At 43.0% G+C, this 25,334-nt stretch overlaps 1 protein-coding gene and 1 long non-coding RNA gene across 2 annotated transcripts in view; one reads left to right on the plus strand and one right to left on the minus strand.

The window, feature by feature from the left end:
- Positions 1–202: 202 nt before the first annotated feature.
- LOC138785879 (uncharacterized) lies at positions 203–25,199 on the minus strand. The gene is made up of 3 exons (XR_011362163.1): positions 25,138–25,199; positions 24,440–24,566; positions 203–494 (listed from the first exon to the last, which is right to left on the minus strand). It is a non-coding gene; the product is annotated as an uncharacterized lncRNA (long non-coding RNA).
- The window catches only part of KCNN1 (potassium calcium-activated channel subfamily N member 1), a 117,462-nt gene continuing 109,847 nt past the window's right edge, over positions 17,720–25,334 (plus strand). Inside the window, exon 1 of the mRNA XM_069962305.1 lies at positions 17,720–18,366. Within this exon, the coding sequence (XP_069818406.1) occupies positions 18,337–18,366 (30 nt within the window). The 5' untranslated portion in view covers positions 17,720–18,336. The remainder of the gene's footprint in view (positions 18,367–25,334) is intronic.

Raw genomic sequence — 25,334 nt, forward strand, 5'->3', positions numbered from 1 at the left:
CTTGCTTTGAGCAATATATGAAGCTTTGGCTATGTTATTTAACTATGCATAAAAATATTTAGGGTGGAGTACCCCTTTAATTCATCACAGTGAATAAATGAATTTTCAATAGATTTTATTTATCAATAAATTGTGAAAAGGTGAAATAATTAACTTTTTACAAATTTCCCACTTTTTTATTTATCCCACCTCCAATGACTGTTTTGTTTCTAGCATATAAATGAAACATTTTAATAAGTAAAAATATTATTTTCCCGACAAACAAGACTCACAAAAAGGGGAGTGGCTTCATGCTTTATCTGGTGGTCGTTCCCAAAAACAGCACAGCACAAATTACCTTCATCCTCAGTGCCCGTATACTGTAGGGACATATGAGCAGGTTAGATATTTCATATTCGTGAAATGCTTCCCTCTTTTCTCTTGAACGATACGTTTCATGGTTATAGGCAAAGTGCTCAATGTCTGTTTCATCTGATGGTCATTTCATGATGCCCCTGTTTATAAAAAGTAATAATTTGTTTTCATCCTTAAAGCGACTCTGTACCCACAATCTAACCCCCCCCCCCCCCCCCAAAACCGCTTGTACCTTCAGATAGCTGCTTTTAATCCAAGATCTGTCCTGCGGTCCGTTTGGCAGGTGATGCAGTAATTGTCATAAAAAATTACTTTCAAAATTCCTGCTCCGTGCCCTACGGGCGTATCTGTGCCCTAACTTTGCACCACCCCTCCATCCCTCCTCCCCGCCCTCCTCCTCATTAGGAATGCTCCAGGCAGATTGTCTTCTATTCACCACTTGTGTTACCACAGCACATGGGCTGGATCGTTAATGACCTGTGCAATGCTCAAACAGAAGTAAATGTTCCAGTGGCATTCCTAATGATGAAGAGGGTAGGGAGGAGGGACGGAGGGGGTGGTGCAAAGTTAGGGCACAGATACGGGGCTGCAATTTTAATTTTTTTTTTTATGACAATAACTGCATTACCTGCTGAAAGGACCACAGGACAGATCTTGGATTAAAAGCAGCTATCCGAAGGGGGGGGGGGGGGGGCAGATTGTGGTTACAGAGTCGCTTTAACCAGTGTATAGGCTGATCTAGCACAGATTTGACTTTTCTTCACTTCAGCTGTTTGAATTATTGTTTAACACAAAAAAATATAGTGTTATAACTGCGCATTAAAAAAGTTTCTTCCCTGCAAAACTAAGCTGCAATCCCAACCCTCCAATTCATAACAATAATCACAACAAAAGCAAATCACAATTCATTTATAAAATACCATATAATTAGACAGAGAAGGACAACTCCTCATATGCAAACAATCCTGGTCTGCAATCACTTGACTTTATTTCTTCATATAATAAAATATTTACCAACCCAGATAAAATCATCAGAAAGATTCAATAAAACCAGGGTCTGACCATAAGTAAGAATGCCAGTGAGCATTCATTATGCAGTGGCTTTCCTGTATCTCTCCAATGATTCTTTCTGGGATATGAAATATTATTATACTAAGGGTGGTATTACACGGGCCGAGCAGGGCCCGATAATACCTGTAAACGAGCAGCGATCTGCTAGATCGTTGCTCGTTTACTGGACCTATTACACGGCCCGATAATCGTTTGACAAGAGCTGCAAGGACATCGTTACCGATGTCCTTGCAGCCCTTGCTAAACTGGCATACATTACCCATCCACGTTCCAGGGCTGCTCCTGCGTCCGCTTCTCCCGGGGGTCCCGCGCGCTCTCTAGCGTCACAGCAGCCTGTCAGCTGGTAGGCCGCTCAGCCAATCACAGGCCGGGACCGCCGCGGCCTGTGATTGGCTGAGCGGCCTATCAGCTGACAGGCCTCTGTGACGCTAGAGCGCGCGCGGGACGCAGGGAGAAGCGGACGGCAGGAGCAGCCCTGGAACGTGGATGGGTAATGTATATCGTTAGTCGCCGGCCACGCACCGCTATTACACGCAGCGGTGCGCGGTCGGCGCCCGACAAAAATAGGTTCTAACCTATATCAACGATCAGCCGATGATCGTTGTCATCGGCTGATCGTTGCATTTATTACACGGAGCGATAATCGGCCGAATCGGGCCAATTCGGCCGATTATCGTTCCGTGTAATACCACCCTTATTGTATGAAGATATAAAGTTAAGCAATTTTATCATCATTTGTGGACCTGGAAGTTTTGATAGTTTGCAAGTCTCTGCCCTTGCCTTGGACTATTGATGTCCCTGGAGAGTGACAATCTTGGGGTAGGGTTGGGTTCACACACAGTATATTTCAGTCAGTATTGTGGTCCTCATATTACAACCAAAACTAGGACTGGATAGAAAACACAGAAAAGGCCCTATTACACCAAAATATGTCTGACAGATTAACTTACAGATTTTTTTTAGCCGAAGCCAGGAATGGATTTAAAAAGAGGAGAAATCTCAGTCTTATCTTTACGACCTGTTCACGATTATAGTCAGTTCCGGACTTTGGCTGAAAAAATCTGTCAGATAATCTGTGAGACATCTTTTGGTGTAATAGGGCCCTAAGGCTCTGTTCACACAATGTTGAAATTGAGTGGATGGCCGCCATTTAATGGCAAATATTTGCTCTTATTTTAAAACAACGTCTGTTGTATTGAAATAATGGCAGTTATTTACCGTTATATGACGGCCATCCACTCAATTTCCACAGTGTGTGAACAGAGCCTTCCTGTGTTTTTAATCCACTCCAGTTTGAGGTTGCAAAATACTTGCTGAAATATACTGTATGTGACCCCAGCCTAAAATGGTAAAAATGTGTGTGCTGGCAGTCTCTCACATAAGCTCCTGATGAACAGGAGAAATATATGGTGAGGTGTTGCACCTAGGATCCCCTACAGTGCCCAGCATGTCCACTTTTGACAGCACATTGATAAGCTAGTTATATGCTGGGGAGCTATGTAGTGAGCTGGATGTGGGAATATTGATAGATGTACTGAAAGCTAGCTGCAGACACATTAGGATAAGTTCACACTGAGCAAGTGTGGCAGAAATCCCGCCTGCCTCAGAGTGACACTGTTCCTCTATAGAGTATTGTTGTAACGTGTTAGCCATAGAAATCAGTAGAATAGAGAAGAAGTCAGGCGAAACCTTTTAGAGGCTAACTGAGTATATTTGATTGTAAGATTGTGGATTGTAGGTGACAATTAGGGGCACTCGGGCTTCATCATGGGCCTCCTTGTATGGGTGCGTGCACACTACGCAAATTCTGCGTATGACGCGAAGTGTATTCTGTCGCTCGTACCCGCACACGGCGGCGCGCATCTCCGTCTGTGCCATAGACACTATTCTATGCATGGGCGGATTCCGCCGAAAGAATTGACATGTCACTTCTTTCAGCGGAATGCGGAATCCACCCGTGCAGAGAATAGTGTCTATGGCAACGGAGCAACGGAATATACTGCGGGTCATACGCGGGATTTCCGTAGTGTGCACGCACCCTGAGTGCATAACATACATGGTCTCAATATTCATACCAGCTCTATGTCGGCCTATGTATGACCTGTTTAGGCTATGGAGGCCATTAGTTGCTATTAGGCCATTTATCTGACAACAAACAGCAGCAAGAGCTTACCATCCTCTTGTCACGCCTCACAAGCTTTAAATTATTGACCTGTTGTAAATAGCAGACCCTGTGTATATTGCACTCTGTTATTTTTAAAGTTTCTAAAATCCTTTGATGAGCTCTGTCTACTGTGTATATAAGTTTGTGATTTTCTCAGTCTTATCATGTCTGATGAAAGGGGCTAGACTCTCAAAAGCTTACAATCAAATATACTCAGTTAGCCTCTAAAAAGTATCACCTGATTTCTTCTCTATTCTACTGTTCCTCTATGGGAGGGCTCGCGCACCTCCATTCCTGCCGTTCTCCGCAGAGCCGAGAGAGTCAGGAGCAGAGGCACCTGAGCTCTCCCATAGATAAACAGTGTCACACTGAGGCAGGCGGGATTCCTTGGTGGAGAGCTCTGCCACGGAATTCTGCCACATTTACTCAATGTGAACATACCCTTAGGGTGGTTTTCCCGGCTAAAGGTATATGCTTTTTAAAGGGGGATTGGGGAAGGGGAGGGTGATTGTTCTTGTGTATGTTATCATATTTATGATTTGTATGATTTTTATTTCTTTAAAAGAGTTGGGATTGGTCGTTTGTTGTGCTAAATGAACGCCTAGCCATAATTAGGTTCTGGTGATGAGTTGCTGCTGGGTAATTTGTAGGTTCTGATTGTTCCCTGCAAAGGTTGTATTACACATGTAGGAAACATTAACTTGACACTTAACTTGTTAGTTTTTTTTTTGTCAGAAACCCGGACGATCTGGTTCTGTAAATCACTTTCTATGTAAAGGACTGCAGCTCATCCTGACACAGGTAAAGAGCAGTACAGAACAGAAGAGGAGATACCACACATACACAGCAGTACAGGACATGTAGTATCACACTATACTGTAGAGAGGAGATACCACACATACACAGCAGTACAGAACATGTAGTATCACACTGTACTGTAGGGAGGAGATACTATACACACACACACCAATACAGAACATGTAGTATCACACAGTTCTGTAGAGAGGAAATACTACATACACACAGCAGTACAGGACATGTAGTATCATACTGTTCTGTAGAGAGGAGATACTACATACACACAGCAGTACAGGACATGTAGTATCACACTGTTCTGTAGAGAGGAGATACTACATACACACAGCAGTACAGGACATGTAGCAGCCAGGAGTGTAACTAGAAATGGCTGGGCCCCATAGCAAACTTTTGATTGGTAAATTGGTAGGTAATAGCTCCAGGCGTCACATTTACCACCACCACACCAGACTTGACCAATACCATGATACTGTGACTGGATAACACCAACATACCAGACCTGACCAATTCCGCCATATTGTGACTGGATAACAACGCCTTACCAGACCTGACCTATACCGCCATATTGTGACTGGATAACACCGCCACACCAGACCTGACCAATACTGCCATACTGTGACTGGATAGCACCACCACACCATACCTGACCAATACCACCATATTGTGACTGGATAACACTGCCACACCAGACCTGACCAATACTACCATACTGTGACTGGATAACACTGCCACACCAGACCTGACCAATATTGCCATACTGTGACTGGATAAACCCGCCACACCAGACCTGACCAATATCGCCATTGTCAGGGACGGTGAGGCAGGGACAAGACAGTTAGCCCTAACGCTGATCCCACCAATTGTCCCTACCTACTTGCCTCAACAAGGAATGAGTACACAGACTGGGGTTAGTTATATAGGAGGCCAGGGTTCTGTTCCAGAACGTAATTGGACCATCCCCCTGATCTCCAAGCACAGACACCTGAGAACAAAACAGATCCACTGGCAGGAAGACCTGTCAGTCACAGCAGAACCAAAACACAGATTAACTTTGACATGACCAGACAGAACTCAGCAGATGAAGTCGGGTGTGTCCATGAAATCAAGTGAGCAGACAAAATAAACCAGTGTTCAGACTAATTCAAAACAAAACACAGAAACAGAACAAATACAAGAAAATCAGCGCCTTCTCGGCCGCACAGCACAAGCCGAGGGACGCATCAAGCTCTGCAAAGACACAGTCCTGACAGCCATACTGTGACTGGATAACACCGCTACACACCAAAACTGACCAATACCACCATAATGTGACTGGGAAACACCATCATAGCAGACCTGAACAATACTGCCATACTGTGACTGGGTAACACCGCCACATCAGACCTGACCAATACCACCATACTGTGACTGGATAACACAACCATAGCAGACCTGAACAATACCGCCATACAGTGACTGGATAACACCGCCATACCAGACCTGACCAATACCGCCATACTGTGACTGGATAACACAACCATAGCAGACCTGAACAATACCGCCATACAGTGACTGGATAACACCGCCATACCAGACCTGACCAATACCGCCATACTGTGACTGGATAACACAACCATAGCAGACCTGAACAATACCGCCATACAGTGACTGGATAACACCGCCATACCAGACCTGACCAATACCGCCATACTGTGACTGGATAACACAACCATAGCAGACCTGAATTCTACCGCCATACTGTGACTGGATAACACCGCCATACCATACCTGACCAATACCGCCATACTAACTGAATAATACCACCATACCAGACCTGACCAATACCACCACCCCCACCCCCATAGAAAATACAGCAGATTTACTGGCGAGTCTGAATGGGAGGTGGGAGACTAAAAAAAAAAAAAAGTTGTTTCCTTCCCCAGTGCTGCCCCCCTTAACCCCTTAAAGTCTGAGCCAATTTTTCAGTTTTGCTCTTTTGTTTTTTCCTCCTTTTATTTAAAAGGCCATAGCGCTTGTATTTTTTCACCTAGAGACCCACATGACCCCTTATTATTTGCACCAATTGTCCTTTGCAATGACAGACTTAATTTTTGCATAAAATATGCTGTAAAACCAGAAAAAAATTATACATGTGGTGCAATTGAAAATATTTTTTTTTTTATTTGGGTTGGTTTTGTTACACATGTTCCTCAAGATGTTACGATTACAATGATATGCAACTTGCATAACTTTTATTTTATCTGACTGCTTTTGAAAAATTAAAATGTTCCTTAAAATTGCTCTATTACCATCATTATAGCGCTTTTATACTTTGGTCTATGGGACTGTGTAAGGTGTTGTTTTTTGCGCCATGATGTGTACTTTCTATCGGTACATTGACTGTGCATATGCGACTTTTTGTTCACTTTTTATAAAAAAATTTCTGGGTTTGATGCGACCAAAACTGCACAATTGTAAACTTTGGAAATTTTTTTGCGCTTACGCCGTTTACCGTGCGAGATCAGTAATGATATAATTCAATAGCTCTGTTAATTATGCATGCGGCGATACCAAATATGTTTATTTATTTATTTGTATTTATTAAAGGGGAAGTGCGGCAAATTTTTTTAATTAAAGTATTGTACACTTATTACAGGAAATGCACATAAAGTGCTACTTTTCCCTGCACTAACTACTGCATTAAGGCCTCACTTCCTGGATAAAATGGTGGTCACGACCCGACTCCCAGAGCTGTGCGGGCTGTGGCTGCTGGAGAGGATGATGGCAGAGGGATGCTCAGCGTCCCTCCAGTGCCCAGTGTCCCCCTGCCATCATCCTCTCCAGCAGCCACAGCCCGCACAGCTCTGGGAGTCGGGTTATGACATCACTATGTTATCCAGGAAGTGAAGCCTTGATGCAGTAGTAAGTACAGGGAAAAAGCTCTTTATAATCATTCCCCGTAATAAGTTCTTTTTATTTCTTATGTGCGGACATCATGGAGCAGACGTCAGCTGGGTGCGGGCAACAGGCTTGTTTCGCGCGGAGCGCTTCAACGGACCCTCCCCCTTCGCTACGTCACCCCATCTAAATATGCTTAACATAGTGACGTATGTGAACATGTGATTACATATTTAAAGCATTAAAACCAAATAAAAACAATCGGACAAACAATTCATATCAAAAAGCTACGGTCCACTCTATCATTGAGGCCACCCGGACCTTCAGCTTCGGTACACAGGATCCATTTTGTCTCAGCCCTCATCAGAAGGCGATGACTATCTTTTCTTGCCTGGGACTTAACCCTTTCTATCCCTGCGAATTTTATAGCTGCCAGGTTACCTTCATGCGCTTCATTCATATGACTAATGAATCTTGGAGCGCCAGAGCCAGTTCTCAATGAGTAAAAATGTTCCCTAATACGGGTATGGAGCGCTCTCTTAGTTTTGCCTATATAAAATCTTCCGCAATCGCAGAATCATTGACATATATTTGCTGTCCATTAATGTTCAGACTTGTTCCTTTATACATGTGAGTACACCAGTTACAGGAGCCAAATCTATGATTACCTTTTAATTCATGTCATAACCATGCCGTACCATCTTCCTTAGTTGTTTTCATTTTACTGTGTACTAGTATGTCCTTTATACTTTTGCTACGCCTGAAGGTAACGAAAGGTTTTCTTGTGGCTTGCTCACCTAATGTTGTATCATTTTCTATCAGGTACCAGTATTTATTGATAGCCCTACGGATTTGTGAGGCCATAGGTGAGAGCCTGGAAGAAAAGGCTAACCGATCCGCATTACCATTTTTAAGTCTTTTTGATTTAATGGCATTACGGAGCAAAGTGTTACGATTTTTCTGTGCTGCTTTATGTAACGATTCATCAAGCAATTTTTTGGGATAACCCCTATTTATGAATCGCTGCCTAAGTGCAGCAGCCTGCGTTCTAAAAGACTCTTCCGTGCTGTTAATACGGCGCAAACGGAGGAATTGCCCATAGGGCACAGCTTTCTTTGTTGCGTCCGTATGGTAGCTATTGAAGTGGAGTAAGGTATTAGAGGCTGTGGGTTTCCTATATCCTTTTGTTTCCAACCTGCCATCTTTCACTGACACCACGACATCCAAGAACTCCATCTCATGGGGACTGATTTTACTAGTGAAAAAACATATTCATTGTATTCTCCTGATTGAGGTAGCATACAAACTCCTCAAAGTCAACTTCTGATCCTGTCCAAATTATAAAAATATCATCCACAAAATGTGAGTATCTGTGGATAAATCTAGAAAAAGGATTTTTTACACTAAAAAATAAACCGCATTTCAAAGACTGCCAAAAATACATTGGCCACAATACATGCCACGGGAGTGCCCATGGCAACTCCAGATGTTTGAAGAAACCATTTATTTTCAAACATAAAAGTATTGTTGGACAAAATCAGATCCAATGCCTCACAAATAAAATCTATATATTCCCTGCTTCTATCTGTCTTTTCCAGGATTTCACGGATGATATCTATCCCCAACCGATGCGGGATACGCGTATATAGCGACTCCACATCGATTGTGGCAAGGAGTACATTCTCCTCGCATGCACAATCCCCCAGGCCGTTTAAAAAGTCATTTGTTTCTTTAACCAGGGAGGGGACCTTTTCCAGTAGGGGGCCCAGTAGCCAGTCCACATACTGCGACAAAGGTTCTAGAATTGACCCTACTCCGGCAACAATAGGGGGATTGTGCAGCGTCTTATGTTTCTTAGGAAGAAAATACCAGTGAGGGGTATTATACGATACGGGCAAGATTTTTCGGGCAGTATTTTCAGAAATGAAACCTTTTTCGACTTGTTTTCTCAAAAAGGACTGTAATTTAGAAAAAATCTTTTTCATTGGATCCCCTTGAAGTTCTTGGTAATTCGTGGTGTCAGACAACTGGCGGAGGGCTTCAGTACGATAGTAATCCACGGACATAATTATTACCCCCCCTCCCTTATCCGCCCCTTTTATTATTAGATCATCCCTTTTCTTAAATTTTTGTAAGGCCTGCCATTCTGTGCTACTAAGATTATTTTTGTCTGTAGGATATACTAGTGCACGGACGTCATCCATAACTTTTTTATAAAAGAGATCTATATTGCTACCAGGGGCAATGGGGGGTGAAAATGTTGACTTTATACCTCTAGTGAAGCTGGTGTCTTCTGATTCTATGTTGGTGGATGTAGGGTTAACATCACCTGCTAGTTCCATCAACATAGCTACACATTTCTTTTCCTCACTTGTTTCTAGATCTGGGGCAATGAAACCTAACGGACCTATCTTAGGACATGTTTCTCCTTCACGTTTTTCACATGCTGATTTTTTATATAAAAAAAACATTTTTAAGTTTAGTTTGCGGACACCTTTAAACAAATCGGTTTCAAATTCTACGATGTCAAAGTGTCCTGGCAAACAGAAATTCAGTCCTTTGGATAGGAGTGATATGGTTGCTGCGTCCAGGGTACTGTCTGTTAGGTTGATAACTTTCATCGCATTCTCTTCCAGATCTGGGCTTGCATTTATGATCTCCACGATACTGTCTTTCTTTTGGTTGATGTTCCTTTCTCCGGCACTTTTTTTTTCTGCCATATCTAGTCTTTCGCCTAAAGGGATACTTTGGGCTGATTGTTCGGCATTAGCAGCTGGTTTTGGTTTGGGCTTCGGTTTTGTTGCTGGAATAGAATCTGACAGACTTGAGTCAGAGTCCGTAGTCCAGAAATCACTCTTGGCACGGACCTTAGATTTATTCTTTCTTTGTTTTTTATTTACATTCCTGTTTTTCTTTAGAAATACTTTATCGGTCTCATAGTCAGATTTATCCCTAAGAAATGTATCTCTTTTTTGTCCTTTAATTGTATCTTGTAAAGATGTTAACTTCTTTTCCAATCTGGTTATGAAAGTTTGATATTGCTCCTCTGGTAATCTGGTTTTAAGCTCCATTTTTGCACGACACAAGTCGTTAGTTATTATAGTATTTTTTTTTTTTTCATTACGTGTGGTAACAACCTCCAGAATCCGCATGGAATGTTCCTGCTGGATCCGCGTCCAGATAGCCATGAATTCGGGATCATCAGTGAATTGGAAGGCCTCTTTGTAACATCGTAGTCCTCTAGGTATTCGTTTACACTCCCAGTATGATTTTAGTGAATGTGTGGTCCAAAATAACCGCATTTCCTTCTTGGCCAAATTCTGGATTTTGAATTCCAAATTCTTATTGGTCATTAGTTGCAGTGGATCACTTAGATCACATGATCTGAAGAACGAACTGGCGTCTGCTCGTCCAGCACTAATTGAAGTGTCCATTTGCCCCCTGGATGCATTAGCGTTAACATCACAATCTTCCATTTCCATTTTTGTGTTATACGCAAAAAGTAAGGTATTTGCTCCTTTAATAGCTGTGTGCTCTGACTAAAAGGTTAGAGTCCATGAACTGCACGACAAGGGGTAGCCGGCACTACAGTTTGGAGCTAAACCTTTCAGGCAAACAGGTAACAACTGGGGATATGTCCGGCGGTGCTAGTTTATAGGCAGTCTCCTGAGCTGAGCCGGGATCAGCGTCCGTCCAATGCTGAGCCCCGGCTGGCTCAGGAGGTGGGATCACATCACGGAGGGGAGATCTCGCCACTAGACACCAGGGATGGCGCTCTGCATGGCTTTTAAATGCAGCTGTCATGTCTGACAGCTGCATAATGTCCGTATTAGCAGCGGTCCTGGACTACACATAGCACCCGGGATCGTGGCACTTCAGAGCGGGGTCGCGGCACAGCCCCTCTCTGAACCCCCCTAATGGCACCATGACGTATGAGATACATCATGGGTCGTTAAGGAGTTAAAGGTGCTGCCCTAGGCACTGGACCACAGATGCCTAGTTGTAAATATGGCCCTGCATAACCACATAACTGTAAGCGCTCATCAGGAGTGCTTGCAGTTAAAAGGACATTAGCAGAACCTGGGGGGCCTGCTTGGCCACCTGGTACTTCAAATGATGGCAGCTCAGGGGGTCCACTGTATTGCAGGAGCGGACCACGGGCCCCCCTTAGGCGATGGGCCCGATAGCCGCTACTGTGGCTGCTATAGTGATAATTACGCCCTTTTTAGTATCACACTGTACTGTAGAGAGGAGATACTACACACACACACACACACACAGCAGTACAAAACGTGTAGTATCACACTGTACTGTAGAAAGGAGATACCACACATACACAGCAGTACAGAACATGTAGTATCACACTGTACTGTAGAGAGGAGATACCACACATACACAGCAGTACAGAACATGTAGTATCACACTGTACTGTAGAGAGGAGATACCACACATACACAGCAGTACAGAAGATGTAGTATCACACTGTACTGTAGAGAGGAGATACCACGCATACACAGCAGTACAGAACATGTAGTATCATACTGTACTGTAAAGAGGAGATACCACACATACACAGCAATACAGAACATGTAGTATCACACTGTATATGGAGAGGAGATACTACACACACACACACACACACACACAAACACACACACACAGCAGTACAGAACATATAGTATCACAGTGTACTGTAGAGCGGAGATACCACACATACACAGCAGTACAGAACATGTAGTATCACACTGTACTGTAGAGAGGAGATACCACATATACACAGCAATACAGAACATGTAGTATCACACTGTTCTGTAGAGAGGAGATACTACATACACACAGCAGTACAGAACATGTAGTATCACACTGTACTGTAGAGAGGAGATACTACATACACACAGCAGTACAGGACATGTAGCAGCCAGGAGCTAAACTAGAAATGGCTGGGCCCCATAGCAAACTTTTGATTGGTATCACACTGTAATGTAGGTAGTAGATACTACACACACACACACACACACACACAGCAGTACAGCACTGTACTGTAGAGAGGAGATACCACACATACACTGCAGTACAGAACATGTAGTATCCCACTGTACTGCAGAGAGGAGATATCACACATACACTGCAGTACAGAACATGTAGTATCACACTGTACTCTAGGTAGTGGATACCACACACACACACACACACACACACACACACACAAACAAACAGCAGTACAGCACTTTACTGTAGAGAGGAGATATCACATATACACAGCAATACAGAACATGTAGTATCACACTGTACTGTAGAGAGGAGATACTAGATACACAAAGCAGTACAGGACATGTAGTATCACAGTGTACTATAGAGAGGAGATACTAGATACACACAGCAGTACAGAACATGTAGTATCACAGTATACTGTAGAGGAGATACCACACATACACAGCAGTACAGAACACGTAGTATCACACTGTACTGTAGGTAGTAGATACTACACACACACACACACACACACACACACAAACAGCAGTACAGAACTGTACTGTAGAGAGGAGATACCACACATACACAGCAGTACAGAACATGTAGTATCACACTGTACTATAAAGAGGAGATAATAGAGTGTGGTCTCAAGCTACAATGGTCCAGAAATTACCATTGTTTGTTGAAAATATTGTATCCTGAGGCTATTGTAAGTTGAGGGACCACTGTATATACCTTCGAATGTGCCTATGGCTGTCATCAGGTCACTGTCTCTTGCCACTTTTAAGAACCAAGAATTGATGGAGGCAGAAAGAGGGTTGTGGATGAGAAAGTAAATCACTGAGTATATTACTTGTTTCTTAGTTTTTACATTTTAAATCAATGTCTAGTTTTCCTACTTTACTACTACTACTTTACTAGTCCCTGTCTTGAAACTTTTTTTGCAGAAATCAATAGTCCAGGTGATTTTAAGAAACTTTGTAATTTGGCTTATTAGCCGAAAATGAATTTATCACGAAAAAGCAGTTTGAAGCTCTCCCCCTGTCTTCTTTGTTCTCCTATGGAGAAAGGGAAATAAAACACCAAAACAGGACAACAAAGAGTTAATCTACAAATACATCACCGGCTATCTTCTCTGACAGACAGCACTGACCTCTCTGACCTCTGAATACGCTGTCACCAAGCTCTGTGTTTGTGTAATCCTTTGTTCTCAGCTCCCTCCTCCCCCCTCCCCTGTCTATAGAACAGACAGGGTTGTGTCTGATGCAACAAGTCACAATTTCCTGATATTTTGCAGTGGATGACAGAAAGGAACGAAGGGGGGGACCTGGGAAAAGTCTTTTTAAATGCAGATAACGGCGGACGCATCGGAATAAATTGCCGCCCGGCGGTGGCATTAGAGCGGGGGGATCAGCTGTCAGTGTGACAGCTGACCCCCACTGAAACTGCCCGGAGCATGACAGCGACATCTAACAGGTCCCGGTCGGCGCCGTGGGTCACTTACACGATTGTGATGTCCCGTGGCGCGTCCGGTGTCCCAAAGTCTCCATGGTGATCCTGGGGTCCTAATGAAGGCCCCCGGGGTCACCATGGAGATGCTTCATGCTGACAGGGGTGGCCGTGCCGAATGCCTGACAGCATGAGGCATGATACAATACACTGCAGTACATTAGGTACTGCAGTGTATTGTATAAGCGATCTAAGTATTTAAGTAAGTAAAAAAAAGTTTAAAAAAAAAACGTGCACCAAACACAACACAGCCCCCCCAGCCCCCCCCCCCCCAATAATAAAAATGCATTACATTCCCTATACCCAATAAAACATGTCATAAAAGTGATCAAAAACACAAATCATATACATATTTGGTATTGTTACGTCCGTAACGACCCAATCTATAAAATGATATCAATATTTATACCGCACGACACACTGTAAAAAAAAAAAAAAAAAAAAACAGTACCAAAATAGCTGTATTTTATCAATTCGCTTTAGAAAATACGTCATAAAAGAGATCAAAAAGTCATATACATATAAAACTTGATATCAATAGAAACTACAGATCTTCCCGCAAAAAATAAGCCCAAAACAAGCTCTGTTGCACATATGGATCTTGCAATGTGGGTTTTTGCTAGGAAGATAGTTTCTATTGCGCCAAAGTTATAATAGTTAAAAAAAACCTACACAAATGTGGTATCGCCGTAACCGTAGTGACCCAGAGAATATATGTATTATGTTATTAGTGACCGCCGATACAGATTTTTATGGTGATCACTAATGGGCTCTATTCTGCTGCCATCAGCTCTTTATGGCGATGGTGCAGAATAGTGCAGCAGCGGCGGTAATGCCCGCAGCCCCCTCCTCTCAGCTGTCGGAGGTAGGTGAGGGGTTGGGGCAGAGTGTGGGCTCAGTCCTGGCCAGTCCCCTAACCGGCGATTAACAGTATAATGGCAGCCACTGGTAATGGGCATTGCCAGCTCAGCTGAACGCTTTCATGTCTTCTCACCGTGAATCCACAGTGAGAGGAGATGAGAACATGTCCCCCCCTGTCCCTAGAATTAAACCTAGTGACCTGGTCACTGACCCTCTCCCTCCCTGGGCGGCCATCTGATTCTGTTCACAGTGATGGATTCCTAAAAATGATCAAAGCTCCATTCTCTCCACCACCGGAGGTGGCGGAGAGCATGGGGCAATGATCCGGGACCACCCGATGTGGTCCCAGTACAAGCGATCAGCGGTATATACTATATATCGCTGATCGCATGTTCGAAATGGTGCCAGCATTTTTTTACCCCTGTCACCAAAGTCAAGTGCCCCGAATTACCTGTAACCACCCCAGATTACCCGTAACCACCCCAGATTACTCATAACCACCCCAGATTACCTGTAACCACCCCAGTTTACCCGTCACCATCCCAGATTGCCTGTAACCACCCCAGACTGCCTGTAACCACCCCAGACTGCCCATAACCACCCCAGATTGCCCGTAACCACCCAGATTGCCCGTAACCCCCCCCAGATTGCCTGTAACCACTCCAGATTGCCTGTAACCCCTACAGATTGACCGTTACCCCCCAGATTGCCCGTATCCCCCCAGATTGCCCGTAACCACTCCAGATTGCCTGTAACCACCCCAGATTGCCCATAACCACCCCAGACAGCCCGTAACCTCCCCAGATAGCCCGTAACCACCACAGATTTCCCGTAACAACCCCAGATTGCCTGTAACCACCCCAGATTGCCTCAGACTGACAACCCCAGATTGCCTGTAACCACCCCAGATTGCCTCAGACTGCCTGTATCTACCCCAAATTGTCTGTAACCACCCAAGATTGCTCGCAATCAGTGCACTTTCCTAAATGGGGTGACTTTTGGGGGGATTCTATTCTTCAGACACTACAGGGGCACTGCAAACGCACCAGGCGCTCAGAAACTTCTTCAGAAAAATCATGCACTGAAAATGCTAATCGGCGCCCCCTTCCTTCTGAGGAATGCTGTGTGCCTATACAGAGGTTTATGCCCACGTATGGGGTAACATTGTACTCAGGAGAACCTACGTTACAAATGTTGGGGTGCTTTTTCTCCCCTGATCCTCGTGAAATTGAGAAATTTCTAACTAAACTAACAAATTATTGGAAAAATTCAATTCTTTTATTTTTACTGTCTTATTTTGAATACATTTCTCTAATACCTGTGGGGTCAAAATGGTCACCACACCCCAAGATGAATTCTTTGAGGGGTGTACTTTCCAAAATGGGGTGACTTTTGGGGGGTTCTATTCTGCTGATACTACAGGGGGTCTGCAAACGCACACGTGGCGCTCAGAAAATTCTTCAGCAAAATCTGAACTGAAAATGCTAATAGGCACTACTTCCTTCTGAGCCCCACTGTGTGCCCATACAGTGGTTTACACCCACATCTGGGGTACCGTTGTACTCAGGAGAACCTGCGTTACAAAATTTGGGGTGCAGTTTCTCTCATGTTTATTATGAAAATTAGATACTTTAATCTTAACAAATATATTATTGGAAAATTTCTATTTTCCATTTTTTTCTGGGCTAATTGTGAATACTTTCCTCCAGCCCCTGTAGGGTCAAAATGCTCATTATACCCCTAGATTAATTCTTTAAGGTGTCTAGTTTCCAAAATGGGGTCACTTATGAGGGTTTACAATATACAAGTCTCCTAAATCAACTTAAAAAAGAACTGGTCCCTAAAAAAAATCAGTTTTGGAAATTTCATGAAAATGTGATAATTTGCTGATACATTTCTAAGCCCCGTAACACCCTAAAAAAGTGAAATATGTTTACGAAATGAAGCCAGAATAAAGAGGACATATTCATAATGTGACTAACTAACTAATTTTTGTCATGTGACTTTCTTTTTTTAGAAGCAAAGAATTTTAAAGTTTGTAAAGTGCAAATTTTTCATGACATTTTGATGTTTTTCACAAAAAAAACACACAAGACAGTGACCAAATTTTGCCACTAACATAAAGTACCATATGTGACAAAAAAACAATCGCTAGCATACGCTAAAGCATCACTGAGCTATAAGAGCATAAAGTGAGACAGGTCAGATTTTGAAATATGAGCCTGGTCATTAAGGCCCAAATAGGCTTGGTCCCTAAGGGGTTAATGGCAAATAATTTGTGTTATTTTAAAACAACTTCCGTTTACATCTAGAAAATTTCAGCAGTGTGTGAACATAGTCTGTCTGGGTTTTCAATCCAATCCTGCTTTTGGTTGAAAAATACTGAGCAAAATACATAGTAAAAATACTGTGTGGGAACATAGCCTCATACTGTATAAATATAATTGCCTTCGCCCAAGTACACGGAACAGCCACAAGTAATGAAGATACCAGTCTGTAAAATTGCTTATATATTATATATTGCTTATATATTATATTAAAACAAAGCTATATAAGGTAACATGCTAGTCCAACCTATTCCCCAGTATAATCTTCAATCATAATAAAGAAGAGGATAAAGTAGTGTGTCGGTCCTGGCTGTCTTAGCCTCTTTCTGCAGATAAAATGACAGTATGCCAGTACTAGTGAGTAACAATGCATCACCTACAGGCAGCCACACACCAGTTCCCAGGCATTTCATGCAGTGTGAACACAACATAGAGCTGTTCCTATGGAAAGCCGGCTTTCATTACACGGATGAAGGCATTTGGTTGGCTGCACAGCCTCTACATGTTTGTGTGTAGCATTAACCCCTTTAGGTGCCCGGGAGAGGTGGATGTGTGATGCTGCCAGCATGTTTTATTGCTGCAGAGTGTGTGAGTAGGGGGGAGTGTTAATAACCATTCATTTTCTGACGCGGTGATTTCCCCTTTAAGTCTGGGTGGAGCATAGCACTGAGTCCTGAGCAGTGAATGTGTGCAGGAATTGTAGCTGGCAGTCAGCACCACAAAGCAGTCCACCCCCGGTGTGTCTACAGGTCCTGGCTGATGGCTTCCTCCAGCGCATAGCCTGCCCTGCTAGCCTTGTCCTATCTGAGCTGCCAGTGCCACCAGTGTTGTGCCGCCTTATAGCCTGTGGCAGATAGGAGCTGTGCTTCCTCCCCTTGTCTGCATACTGGATCCCTCCACATAGCAGCAGCAGCAGCAGAGTGCTGTATTACCTGCAGTATCTAATCTGCAGGACTAGGGGGTGTCTACCAACACCTCACATGATAGCCAAGTAGCAGACCGTAGGCACAGCTTAGCGCTCCCCACCCATGGCAGGCAGGCACGGCATGTCCGCAGCCAGGTCACCCTGTGCAGCCCGCAGGCTATAACGCCCCGTGTGTGTGGCCGCCGGAAGGCTCGGTGAGCTCTGTTACCCGTTAGAGTAGCGGGGGGAGGGAGGGCTGGAGAGACATTGCAGCAGTGACCAATCTACAAGACCAGGGTGGGCTCCTCGGCTGCGGCAGTGCGGCGGACGCCACGGAAACTACTTCTGCGCCCATTTCCTTCTCCCAGTCCCAGTAAGATGAAGCAGCAGCAGCAGCAGCAGAAGTGAATGTTCTACCCTTCCCATCCCATGTCCTGGAGAACAGCGGCTGGGTACTGCTATGCCAGAGAATTAACCCTATGTGGCTTGGTTTCCAGTTCGCAGCATGGGTAAGTGGGTGGAAAGCAGGGCATTGGAAAAGGGGGCAACTAGTCTCTTATTGGTGTGGCCCCTAGATTAGTGCAGGGGCTATGGGGCATCTGGAGCCCTCATTGTCCCATCAGGTTGTTGTGACTCCTGTAAATCATTGTGTGATTCCCATGTAGCAGTCATTCCACCCAGGAGTAGTCTACAGGATGACGACGGCTCAGTGGATGCAATTCTTTTTCTATATGCTTTTTATTGATTGACAGCTGAATACATATGTTTGTCTGCAGAAAGTTGCAAACCAATGATCTCTTCCATGTGTATATAGAGGGGGGTCTCTCCAGTGCAGACGGGGATTGGGGGTCTCCTGCAGCAAGTATGTGCATTCGGGGGCTCTCTAGGGTTTGAGGAAACTCCTGGAAGGAATGTGCATGTAATAAGTGTTTATTGGAGTGTCAGTCCGAGAGCTGTGTGGCCATGGAGTGGTGTGAGAGCCTGCCATTGCCTGCATTACTTGCTGTAGAGCTCAGCCTCAGTCAGACATCAGTGTGCCAATGCAGTGAATGCAGTGCACGAATGCGTTTGCGTGTTTGAGCTGAACCGTGCCATTCTCTTTGATGCGGTTGTGTCTGCCTCAGGTTACTATGCCTCTTTCTAGTATAATGGCTTTATGGCATTTTAGACATTACACTCCCATAATGACCTTAGTGTGTTCCCAATGCTGGGAGATGCAGGTCCCACAACAACACGTTTTCTATGCGTTTCTTCAGCCCAGGCTTGAGGAGTAGCTCACCCTGCGCACATTACCTAGAGGACATGCAGGCAGCAGAGAAGCTAGCTATCAGTCACTCTATTCCCAGCTGGATAACTTCTGCCATCCTAGGTGCTCTATTCTGTCTGCCTGGGCTTTCTGTCTATGTTATCCCACCTGTCCTCAGTCGCTTTACACCCAGTCACTTCACCTTGGATATGCTGTTACCTTGTTTTTATCGCAGTGTATTGACTGGGGTCGCTTCCTTCTAAGTGGTCCTTGCACTCCTTCTCCTTAAAGTATTAAGTCTGTTACGGCTATTTTATTCCAATCCATTGCCTGTTTATCTATATATATTAGTATATTTGTAAGACAGCTTATAGAATCCTATTTTCAGATAAGTTTCTGCACCTAGGGAAACATATTTCCCCTTATACCTGATAATCCGTTTATATGTATAGCATGCAGGCGGTGTATTGCCATGCATAAACCATTTATATCCTATTGTGGTCTCCATAGTTAGAATAATGCCAACATGAATAGTCTTTTGTTTTCATATATATATATATATATATATATATATATATATATATATATAGCATATTTGCAACTGTGTCTTTTATTATGCTACACATAAAGTAGGAGAGACGCCAGTAATAAATAGCAGGTAGTTCTAGTTAGAATTGTATTAGAAGGCATGCCTAACCTAAGAATGAATGTCTGGTGAGATCATAACAGAAGCAATGGCACATGCCCCTACTCTGAGGAATAACCAGGGAGCCACAGACCATAGGATGACAACCTGCAATCTTTGTAATATAGTACAGCATGCATCTTCTCACTGACACCTTAGAAATAGAGTCAAGAATACCCTAGGGTACAAACAAAACCAGTAGGAATGTTGGCTAATCATTATACTTGGAAAAAAAGATAAGATCTTAAAATGTTTTATAATATTAGGAATAGATAGCTGTGGTACTATTCTATCGGATTCAATATGCTCAGCCTATTTCTAGTATAAAGGCCATATGACAGTCATTCAACCCATAAACCAAGAAGGTGGACCTGGAAACAGATTTTACACTCATATACAGATTTTAAATGATATACTTTTTCTTTACATAGTTCTGTGTCAAAATTAAAAACATACAGTATGTGACTAACATCACAGCCATATGTGTGCAGCCCAATCCGAAACCATGGGCATTTAGTCTAGAGTCCTCCACTTGGCAGACTAAAAGCAATTTGCATCAAGTCACCTGATCATTACTGATCTTATTGGGCGATAGGCCTTGCAGTTGGTATTTAAACCCCCTGAACGGTAGCTAACCAAGTTCCTTCACCTGAGCACACTATTATTTCTCCAGCTAAAGGACTTTGTCATGCCAAAACAATGAACAGTTCTACGTTAATGCAGATCAGAATTCCCCAGATTGTCATTGTATGTTGCATTTACCTTTTTAATTCACTAAAACCAAGGGACCAGCTCAAACCAAAGAATAGCTTTCTAGGCAGCACTACACATTCCGTGAGCATTGCTGTGGCAAATGGGGATTCATTATTGCAGAACATATGCGTTCCACCATTCCGCTGTCCAGTGATCGTGTGCTTTATACCAGTCCAGACAATGCTTACCATTATGCATGGTGATCTCAGCCGTATGTACAGCTGCCCGGCCATGACAACCCAATCAATGAAACTCCCCACAAACAGTCCTATTGCTGGGATGGATTCACAGGCAGCAGTGAATATTGTTGCCAAGGATAGACAATTTTTATGTTATGGTTGTTGCTGGTGTATTGTATTGTTATTTCTGCTATTGTTATTTCTTCTAGACTCTTTCACAATAAGAGCATAGTTTCTTATGGATCCCAGTATTTGAATTGTTCATTAATGGTGCGTTCACACCTACAGGATCTGCAGCTGATTTTCTGCAGCAGATTTCATTTAAATAACTGAACACAGCATCAAATCTGCTGCAGATCCTGTAGGTGTGAACGCACCCTTAAGGAACAAATGTATCCAGCATCCTTATAAATGGTTTTGAAAAAGTAAGGGTGTCTTTATACAGAGAGATTTATCTGACAGAGATTTGAAGCCAAAGCCAGGAACAGACCATAAACAGAGAACAGGTAATAAAGGAAAGACTGAGATTGCTCCTCTATTCAAATCCATTCCTGACTTTGGCTTCAAAAATATGTCAGATAAATCTGTGTGTGTAAAAGTACCCTTACTTTGTCTGTGGCCTTAGTAATTGAATACACCACTTTTTATGATCATAATTGTAGCTAAACACTTATTATGAAATATTATGTATTATTATATATATAGTATAGTTTGAAACATCAGTTTGGAAAGGGTCACAAAATCCAATGAATCACAGAAAGCCATGCTGGAGATACTTATCAACAGAAGGGGAAATAAAGAACAGGCTAGTTCTTAGTGTAAACTGCAAAGTCTAGAGTGCACCAGATTTTTAACAGGGACTGTTGGAAAATCTGACTGTCTAGAATAAACTTAGGGGCAGACGCCATGGGAAGGCACAGATTTTTACCTCTTCTGTGGCGTACACCTGATGAGGGTCAGGGGCTGTGGCAAGGCGGGATGAGGCTAGCCCTGCACCTGAAATAACTGGAAACAGGCGTAAATCATGGCACAAATCTTCATCTATTCTGGAGATTTCTACATCTGCCATGTGGCATGCACAGGTCCTGGCAGATTTACTACGAGGCATGCTGGTCAATGTGGCAGGGCCTAATTGTAGACCGGCGTACGAGTACGGCAGTGGTAATACACTTCCCCCTTAGTCTATTTTTAGGCTGGCTTACTTTTTAGTAAAAAAATGTGTGCCAAAATCTGGTGAATTTGTTAGTATACAGCACTGCATTTCCCTTTCTCTGAAGTCATGCCCACTTTGCACAAAGCCATACCCTCTTTTCAAGTATGGTGATGTCCCATTCTTTTTGTCTTATTTAGCTTATCAATCTATCTAATTACACATACACCAGTATTTTAGAGCAAACTGCCCCATAATTCTTGCACACACACGTTTATTAATTTCTTCCAGTGTCTTAAAATGTATAATTCCATGAGATGTAAAAACTGCCCATGCAAAATAACACATTTCATACAAATTGTCATACATGATAGATAGTTGCCTTTTCCTTAGTCCACTTTATAGCTGGCTTACTTACACCCATTTAAAGGTTCTGAAATAGCATATAATTAGGGTTGACACATTTTTATCACTTTTTTTGTTGCCAAGTTTCTCCAATGGTGTGGTGACAACTCATCCAAAAAGTCTCCCTATCCAGAAAATGAAAGAGACAGGGCAAAATAGCATGGAAGAATAGCAAAGCAAAACACAGTACAGTGGTACCTTGGTTTTCAAACTTAATTGGTTCCGGAAGGCAGTTTGAGAACCAAGCAGTTTGAAAACCGAGCAGTGTCTTCCCATAGGAAATAATGTAAATGTGATTAATTGGTTCCAGCAGCCACCAATAATTACCTACAATACTCATTTATTACACTAAGTGCTCAGTATAATCACTACAGTACAGTACAGAACAGCACTATACTGTACAGGACATTAAACATAAGAAATGTTCATCAGAACCAGCAATTATAGTACAGTAGTCACCAACTCCTCACCCATCCTTTTCTGTATAGCGTCCCCCCCATCCAAGCACTGTAATGTATGGGAGATGGTGGTGCACTGCCTGTACTACTACTGCACTGTATATGCACTCCAGCAGTCTTATACAGCACTATACTGTATGTGAAGCCTCATCACTGCTTAACTCGCCAGGTACAACCCACCATCCACGCTCGCAAAAACGTTCGAAAAACGTTCGAAAACCGAGCAAAGTTCAAATTCCAAACACTACTTCTGGGTAAATTTTCGTTCTAATACCAAGCAGGTCGAGTTCCAAAGCGTTCGAAAACCGAGGTATTACTGTACTTTTATTTCAAAGTTTTGGTATCATGTTCTTTACACATTTAGGTTATGTTCCCACACAGTGGGAGTATCTTGGTGAGTATTTTGCAACCAAATACAAACATCTATGTTCACACAAAATGATGAAATTTAGTGAATCGTCATTATTTAAAGGGGTCAGCCACTTTATAGTAAAACTGTTCAGTGTACAGTATCAGGCTATGTTCACACACTGTAAGAGACCGGCCGTTCCGTGACCCAGCAGATCATCCCGGATAGTTTGTAGTAGCAGCCAGATGATCTTTAGTGTCGCAGAGTTCTGTTGCGGGCGCATCTGTGCGCGCCCGCATCAGAACTCCCCACTGCACACTATGGAGGGTGTGTCTGGAGCCGCCCGCTCCACAGTGTGCACTGACAGGGTTTTCTGCGGCCGCTATTCACTGAATATTCAGTTTTCTACGGCGCCACAAAAGATCCCGGCCGGAGCATATACTATGTGTATACACTCTGGCAGAGATTGCATAGAGGCCAGGTAACGTTTACTTTCATATTAATCCCGGCTGTTGTTGCAACGGCCGTACTTTTAGGAAAATATATGTTGTGTGAACATGACCTTAGTAAGTGTATTCACTGCACTTACACAGGGAGTCAGTAAGTGCTGTGAGTACACTTACTAATACTCTGCACTGAACAGTTTTACTATAAAGTGGGCAACCCCTTTGTTTTGAAATAACAGCTGTTATTTGCCATTAAATGATGACCATCCAGTAAATTTCAACAGTGTGTGAACATAGCCTTTCTGTGTTTTCAATCCACTCCTGGTTTTGTTTGCAAAATACTGACCAAATTACTGAGCAAAAATAATCTGTGTGAACATAGCCTTAAACATGAAGTCCTTTGCCTGGCATAATGGAAGTATTTTAAAGTAAGAACATCATATCAACAGTAACTGAGAATATTTGTGATCAAATGACTTTATGATTATCCTGCATTGTCCTTAGACATGGACAGAATGCCAGTATTTTAATTACGAATCAAGTTTGTATCTAAAGGCAGGAGGATTTTTTTTTCACAGAAACATGTCAAAATCGTCCCCAAAAATCCAAAGTAACTCTATAAGTGTGTGGTACAATCTCATAGATAAAGAATAGAAAATCTCTGATGTTTACCCATTGTGCATAAACATGTTGGTTGATTTAAATGTCCATTTAGCACAGGGTACAACACAAGAAGCGTTTTGGCAATATGCCATTTCCAACTGACTAATACAGTGAGACAGCGCTAGTTCACATGTCAGATGCAGGCGCACTGCTTCATGCATCAAACGTCAGTAACCAGTAACCAATGATAAACAAACTATGTGTGACAGCATAGTACAGGAAATGGAATATTCACTATATGTTCATACCGGTAAATAACATGACAACTAGAGATGAGCGAATCTACAGTATTAGCAAAGCGTGTTGCTAGGCTTGGCCATTGGCTGGCTGACTTCCCTCTGGGTGCCTGGAAAAACTGAATCCAGTCCTGGGAATCTGAAAATAAGTTGTAGATAATTACAATTATTCAGGGTGTAGCATGATATTGAAAAATACATCTGAATAGTTAAAAGTGAAGTAGTGGTAAACCATACAGTAAAGACAAAGCAGGCATAAATGTACGTGACTCAATTGCACAATAAGTTAAGTACAATGGGGTATATGTAAATGTGTCGGCAGTCTGTTTAAGGTTATCAATATTTATTCAAAATAGTAATCTAAGATGGTAAATGTCCATAACAAGATCCCCCCAAAATGTAACCATATAGTCAAGCACCGCTTGAGTATAATATTGTACTGAGAACAATATAAACAGGGATACATGAGACTAAAGGCCCTATTACACCAAGCCATTATCCGCTTTATTTGCCCGATTATCGGCCGTTACAGCCGTTTGTGTCATAGCTACTGTTAAAAGGCAACCGACATGCACAATGTCAGCTGATCCTTGTCTTTCAACACGTTGACATTTTTTTAAAAGGGGTTGGCCACTTTATAGTAAAATTGCTCAGTGTACAGTATTAGTAAGTGTACTCCCTGTATATACTGACAGCAGCTCCCTGTGTACCTCATAGAGCTAAAATCAGACTGCCCTCCTCCAGGCTGGGCTGCCCTGCTCTGTGGTGTTTTGGTCTATAAGATTGCTGACATGGAGGAGCATGTGACCAGGCCCCGCCCCCCAGTGTCCACCACTGAGCCTGTATATGTCTATGGAGGACACAGGGGACAGGGCTTGGTCACATGCTCCTCCATGTCAGCCATTTT

The sequence above is a fragment of the Dendropsophus ebraccatus genome, chromosome 3 (assembly GCF_027789765.1).
Source record: "Dendropsophus ebraccatus isolate aDenEbr1 chromosome 3, aDenEbr1.pat, whole genome shotgun sequence".
NCBI lineage: Eukaryota > Metazoa > Chordata > Amphibia > Anura > Hylidae > Dendropsophus > Dendropsophus ebraccatus.